Raw genomic sequence first — 7,428 nt, 5'->3', positions numbered from 1 at the left:
TTCTATAAGTATAAAAAAATTGGGTTATTTGAATCCTAACGAGTTAATCCTATTTTTATACGTTGAATTGCATATCCCAGCTTTTCAATTTTTGGCGTTGTATTTCCGTTTTGTTACGTCGTTTTATATAAAGTGGCGCTGTATTTCCGTTTTGTTACGTCGTTTTTAGTTGTATATTTGCTGAAAAACGACTATACACTACACAATGCAAAAGCGCAAAAGATTAGAATGTGTGATTGGACATGTTATAGAACGAGATTAAATCGCTACATTAAGATTTTAATTTTGGTTTAAAGTCGAACAAATTAGAATACTAAATAAAATGATTCATAATAATAAAATTATTCTATTAATAAACTACTTTTATTCATATGATTTTTAAATTTAATAATAAATAAAAAAAAGTATACCATAAATTATTATTTAAATTATTAATAAAAGAGCTTATCACTACTAGTGCTTTAGAACTATTATTGAGGTAAAGAAGAAGCAGGCGAAATAAGTAACGAACTTTTGTTGGTGTGTAGAAACAGCATGCCCTGATTTTAAGCAACACATTATAAACTGAAAGTAAACAAATGAGAAGAGCATCCCATCATTGTTTCCAAGTTGAAGTGAAAGACAAGTAAAAAGCACTGAAGCTAATGCGTCATCATTCTCCCTCTCTCTCTATTTAAACTACATTTCTACAGCAAAACGAATCCCCAAAAAATGGCCAGACTCAAACGGGGATTGGTTAATTTTCAGATTTTCATAACCATCTTCATCTTCATCCAGCTTTATGTGGGTACTTGTGTTTTTGCCTCAACTTTGACTGACCCAGTTGCTCAGCAGCAATTAGACAGAGTTGTTGAGCTGCCAGGTCAATCGTTTAATGTTAGCTTTGCGCATTATTCTGGTTATGTCACTGTTAATCAAGAATCCGGGAGGAATCTTTTCTACTGGTTCTTTGAGGCTGCTGCTGATCCTCATTCTAAGCCCCTTATTCTTTGGCTCAATGGAGGTCTGCTCTTTGACAATTTTACCTTTTTATTTTGTTCATATTAATTTGTCTAACTCTGTTATTTGCTTTTTTGTTGTTCAGTTCTGTCTCAGTTTTGTTGTCCAACATTGTTATGGACTATTGAATTGATTAACTGACCCAAAAATGTTTCTTTAGGACCTGGGTGTTCGTCCATTGCTTATGGAGAGGCAGAAGAAATAGGCCCATTTCATATTCAGCAAGATGGCAAGACTCTTTATTTGAATCCTTATTCTTGGAATCAAGGTATAATGACCCTTCTCATTCGATTTGGTTCGGTTTTTGCATCATATACTAAATCAATACAGTGTTGAGGTCATGGTTCCTGCCTTTGTTTTGTAATCAGTGATTGTTCTCATTTCTCAACTAAGTTTGATAAAAGCCTATGTATATGAGTATTACTATGAGAAACTACCAGAGTCTACATATGAAAACTTGCATTAAGTACATTAGAAACTGAAACACATCAATCTACAAGATATTTCCTATTGGCATTCACCAAATTTGGCCTTGTTTGGCGCTAATCATACTGTAGTTGATTGTCAAATTGAAATAGAGTGCTATGATCTCATTCGTTATGCTCGAGTTGCTGTAAGGAAGTTATTGTTGGTTTTTATAATCTAAATCATATCATCCTGTTGTGGATTTTGGAATTTAAGTTTTATAAATTCAATTATAATCATGGGCCATGGCGATCCCATCTAAGCATGTTTGCTCTCTTGCAGTTGCTAATATTTTGTTTATTGATTCCCCTGTTGGAGTTGGTTATTCATACTCAAAAACTTCATCCGATTTGCTGAATAATGGTGATAAAAGAACCGGTACTACTTGAACCACTTTGCAATTTGTATCTTCATATTTCACTTTAGTAGCAAGGGTCTGCACCGCTTTGCACCTGTAAAATATTTGATAATTTTTGCTTGCTTGTCCACTTATTCCTTCTTATCCTTCTTGCAGCTGCAGACTCGCTTGCATTTTTGCTTAGGTGGTTTGATCGCTTCCCTCAATTTAAAGGAAGGGATTTCTATATCACAGGGGAGAGCTATGCTGGTAGGTGATCACTTTATTGCTCTCTTGTTCTTCTCATTCTAATGCCGTGTTTGGTTCAAATGATTTACAGAAAATTTTGTGGAATTCATTTGTTAATGAATATAAGTGCCTTTGGTTTAATTAGAAATTCACTTAGTAACTCTGGTTTGTAAGCTGTAAAAGGGTCACAGTCGGTCCATTTTGGACTGAATCTGATTTTATGTGTTCGGGTCGCTTTTATTTTGAAATGAAACCTTATGTACAAATGGTAGTATTGAATGTCTTGTTCCATTAAATTGGATAACTTAAATCCGGAAAAAATCAAACCGTGCAGGTCAAAATTCTTTCAAGCTCAAGAAGTTTCCTTTTGTCTTTTTTCTCTATTTTTTTGAGGCCGGGTCAGACAAATTATTGTTCTTAATATTGGAATGATGTTCCAGGACATTATGTTCCTCAGCTAAGCCAAGCCATTGTAAGGCACAACAAAGAAACAAAAGGAAGGACAATTAATCTAAGGGGTTACATGGTATGAAGTATAAACTATTCTTGGAATAGCATTGCTTACCTGTAATTTTAATCATTTAAAAAAAGGAACTTAAAAGACTGAGAAATCTTTAATGCAGGTGGGAAATGCTCTGACTGACGATTACCATGATCGCTTGGGGGTTTTTGAATTTATGTGGACATCTGGTTTGATTTCTGACCAAACATACAAGAAACTCAATCTGTTATGTGGTAATCAATCATTTATCCACGATTCAGATGCATGTGAAGATATTTTAGACATTGCTAGTAAAGAACTTGGAAACATTGATCCATATAGCATATACACTCCTTCCTGCGCTAGAAATGTCAGTGGGTCTAATCAATTGCTGAAAAAGATGCATGTAAGTGCTTTCTTCATGAATTCCCCGCTGAATTTTACTTTTGCCTCTTTATGTGAGTCTGCATTCCATCATCTCCAAAATATAATTACATATTTGTGTACGATAAATGGTTATGTTGCGCAGAAACTTACGCTCCTTAAACTCCAAAACTCTATATTTATAATCTATTCTTGTAAACAATATCGTTTCATCATTTCTCGTTTCGGCATTGCTACATAGATAAAACGTAATATGGGGAATGAGAAAAACTGGCTTCTAGTCTTTCATTTAGGGACAATACTTTTTCTACTTCTTTTTGTTTGCATAAAAAAAATTCAGAAATTGAGTGGCTGTCTCTTTATTGATTAAGTAGCGATATTATTTTCTTTGTATGCTGGTGGCAGTGGTGATTCTGAGAATTTCCTTCAATTACTTGTTGTTTGACATGCCACAGAGCCTCTCATTTCTAACATAATTTAAAGGCCTAATACCTCAAAAAACCCCGACCTTTTAGCCCCTTTTCAATTCTACCATGACGTTGAAAACCGGTCAATTTTACCCCATTTTGCATTTTCTCGTTTCAATTGTACCCTAATTTTTTAATTTTTCACAATTTTTTTATTTAAATGATAAAATCATTTAATTAACTAAGTTTAAAGAGAAAATTAAATTTATTTCCATTCAAAAAAGTACAAATAAGTCTTTTATTTTTAAAAACTAACTAAAAATCATAATCAAATTAAAACTAATTTAAATTCTAATTAATTTAACTAAATCTAAATAAATTTTCAACATATACAATTAATATATGCTAGATATGGAGAATGTTTTTTGATTTTTTCCAAACGAAAAAAACGTCACTTTTATATTTCAGGGTACAATTGAAACACAAAAATGTAAAATAGGGTAAAATTGACCAGTTTTCAACGTCAGGGTAGGATAAAAAAGGGGCAAAAAGGTCGGGTTTTTTTTTTTGAGGCATTAGACCTAATTTAAAACATACTCAATATGCTGCATTTGAGGCTGCAGCCTACAAGACTTTTTTTAAGTACTAGTATGTTCAAATATGGACCAATATTGCCCGAATGTTTTTGAGTTTTACGTTTCAGTATTTCGATTAGTTTCAAGAAATATTTCTGAAACTTTGAAATTCTATATTTGTACAAAATACTGTCTCGCTCATTTCCTGTTTCGATATTTCCCATTTCAACATTTTGTTTCCGTGCTACATATGGCCTGTCTATAAGAAACTAATTTCGTCATCCTTGAATGAAATTTTGCTTTTATTGTTTCTTGTCAATAAGAGTAAACCAGGACTGTTTAAACCCTAAGTGTGACATAAGATGACATTGGTCTTAGAAATGTTTATTTCATCTTAAATGTTTCCAGTGTACTGGTGTTCTAATATTTTATCTAAATGGCATGTAATTCGACAAATTGTCAAAATCTATGTGGTTTAACTATGATCAATTTTTCTATATGGAACTATCTTATTGATGCAGGGTTATCTTACTTTCAGGCTCTTTTAAAATGGGTCAGAAATGTTTTAATTTGTCAATTAAAAGTCAATGAGTCTAAAATTCATGCCTAGTTTATATTCATTGTATAACAATGAAAGCAGAATTATTGTCATTGATTAAAGAGCTGTTTTTCATTACAATGAAGCAATCTATAGGATAACGATTGTCCAGATAATCATAAATCTTTCACACTAGTATTCCTCCCAACTCAAAAAAAAGAGCAATTGACAATTTTGATAAATCCCATCAATTCGTAAGAAGTTATGAAAATAGATTGTTCTAATCTGTCTTGGAAGACACCTTTTCTAAGCGATTAAGAAAGTCGTCTTTTTTTGTTTACTTTCGGGGATCGCCTTTTCCTCCATGGAGTATTTTCTGTAATTGAAATTTCTGGGTTTGTGTTCCGTGTCTTATAATTTCATTTCAGAAGAATTTCTCTGCATCATCCATCACTGAAATGGAGTTTCAAATGACAGAGGTTTGGTCATGTCAGTGAGAAGTATGATCCATGCACTGAGGCACATTCAAGGATGTACTTCAATTTGCCCGAGGTTCAGAAGGCACTACATGTTTCAACAGAATTTGCAGAATCTAAATGGGAGACCTGCAGGTATATCTGTTTATATCTGTTCATATAAATATTACAAACTGGTCACTGAGAAACATCCCTACTTGCATTCTGTTTGTGTGATTGGAAGGAATAAGCCATCAAACCGGTTCAGGATCAAGTACTAGATTTTATTGTTACATGAATTAAATATGATGGTAGAATACTATGTTGAAATCTACTAATTGTGAACTTCAATAATTTAAATGTGCTTATTTTTCTTACTACATAGGTTTTCCAGATTTCTTCTATGTAGCACGGAAACAAAAAATGCTGAAATGAAAAACAGAATCGAAATAATATATTTCACAATAATATGTTATAAAAGTTGAGTTTCAAAATTTCAGAAGTGTTTATGGAAATGGAAATAAAGCGCCGAAACGGTAAGTGTTTGTGCTTTCTTTACTGCAGTAAATGCGTTCGAGTAATGGAACTCAAAACTAAAAAAAAAAAATTTCTATTTCAAGCCCTAATGACTGCAATATAAGGGAAAGTTTTGGAACTCACCTGGATAGCATGGAGGAAATTGTGATTACTTAGATTAAGTTGGAACGTGGAATTTGAAAACCGGTGTAAAGCTTAAATTCAAATATAGGGATAGTACATCATCATTGCATACTTGATTACCTTAATTGAATTACGATAAATGCATGTCCCTCTTTGCAGTGGACTTATAAATACCAACTGGAAAGATTCTCCAAGGACAGTGCTGGACGTTTATCATGAGCTTATAGAATCCGGACTTCGTATATGGGTATTCAGGTACTCACTGCAAAATAGTTGCTTTTGATTCATCATAAAATCTATTGTTTCTAGTTTCTGTCACGAGTCATTATTGAGCATGGGAAATTAATAATGATGTTATGCTACTTGAAAACATGGCTTCACCTCTTTCTGAGCGTGAACATGACTGCAAGTATGTCCATGTGCTACAAGAAAGCATTAACATAATTGAATAGCATGAGTTAGTAATGCACCATCAAAATGCAGTTTCTTCTTTGTTCGTCCACAGACAGTGTTAAGAATCATTTAACAACGGCAGTTACATGATATTTGTATTCCTTTTCTTTATCTCCGTGTATGACAGTGGCGATACAGATGCTGTTATCCCAGTAACGTCCACTCGGTATAGCATAGATGCTCTCAACCTCACAACTACAAAGCCTTGGCATGCTTGGTACGATGACGGACAGGTGAGTTTATTAGAGAAAATGCACATCACTTTCAATCTTCCTCTTTATGGACATTCTAACGAAAAATATGCTGTAGTCGTAGAATTTTGTTTACTTGAGCATTGTGATCATACAATCATAACATGTGTTGCTAAATATTGCTCCAATGTAGCACGGAAACGGAAATGCTAAAACGGAAAATGATGAGATTACATTTTACGAAAATAGATTATAAGTATAATGTTTTCGGAGTTTTAGAGGCGTTTCCGGAAATAGAAATGAAATACCGAAACTTAGGACTCGAGAACTTCCGTGCAACACAAACGGTAACGTGTAGTAACAAATGTAATATGTATGATGCAGGTGGGTGGATGGAGCCAAGAGTATGCTGGACTTGCATTTGTTGTGGTGAGGGGAGCAGGACATGAAGTCCCGCTTCATAAACCTAAACTTGCGCTTACCCTTGTCAAAGCTTTCTTATCAGGAACATCAATGCCAACTCTTGACCTAGTTAGTTCCTCATGATGTTTCTTTTCTCATCCTTGGAATTTAATTTTCCAGACTTGATAGGCATTGCTTGACATTTTTAATCACTACATTATCTTGAATATGTAATGTTAAGGTTTTGTATCTCTATTCAATCTATCTTATTTTTCAGATTAAACAATATTTTTAGGATTGCTAAGCATCAAACAAGCCATAAAATGTCATTCGACACTTTATATTGACAATTCTAACAATCAAACTGTGGATTTTAAAAAATTAACAGGTCTCTTTAAATTAATCTCACATTAAGCTTCCCATCGATTTTAATTGCTATCAAATAATCGCCCAAATGCCATTTTTTAATAATAGAAAATTGTTTGGTTCAGTTTTTGCATCCATTTTCCTCAAAGTTGAATTTCAATTTCTATTCATTAAGGAAGTAATTTTTCTAAAAATATTTAACAGTTGCACTTTCCAGCACAATTCATTCCTGGAGGTGCTTTTATTTTATACGTTTTATTATTTGATTATTATACGTTTTATTTTGCTTTGAAAGAATGGTCTTCCTACATAACTATACCTCCACTAATTGACAGAGGATAAGCTTACCCAATTTTTTAGTACTTTATAATATAAAAGAAACATTAATTTTATTAATAATTTTAAAGTAATCACACAAGCATATTCTATGAAGGTAATAAAATATGGAAAATTATGCTATCCGGTT

At 33.0% G+C, this 7,428-nt stretch overlaps 1 protein-coding gene across 1 annotated transcript; it reads left to right on the top strand.

Annotated features, from left to right (window-relative positions):
* The first annotated feature begins 512 nt into the window (after positions 1-512).
* On the top strand, positions 513-6,884 carry LOC126664697 (serine carboxypeptidase II-2). Its single transcript, XM_050357207.2, has 10 exons — positions 513-1,003; positions 1,160-1,267; positions 1,747-1,842; positions 1,979-2,071; positions 2,491-2,576; positions 2,674-2,937; positions 4,913-5,046; positions 5,710-5,805; positions 6,131-6,236; positions 6,579-6,884. Exons 1-10 carry the CDS (start codon positions 712-714, stop codon positions 6,738-6,740), a joined length of 1,437 nt encoding a protein of 478 aa, XP_050213164.1. The 5' UTR covers positions 513-711; the 3' UTR covers positions 6,741-6,884.
* The last annotated feature ends 544 nt before the right edge of the window (positions 6,885-7,428 follow it).

The sequence above is a fragment of the Mercurialis annua genome, linkage group LG1-X (assembly GCF_937616625.2).
Source record: "Mercurialis annua linkage group LG1-X, ddMerAnnu1.2, whole genome shotgun sequence".
Lineage (NCBI taxonomy): Eukaryota > Viridiplantae > Streptophyta > Magnoliopsida > Malpighiales > Euphorbiaceae > Mercurialis > Mercurialis annua.
The sequence above is the reverse complement of the archived record's forward strand: the minus strand, read 5'-3'. Positions and strand labels throughout refer to the sequence as shown.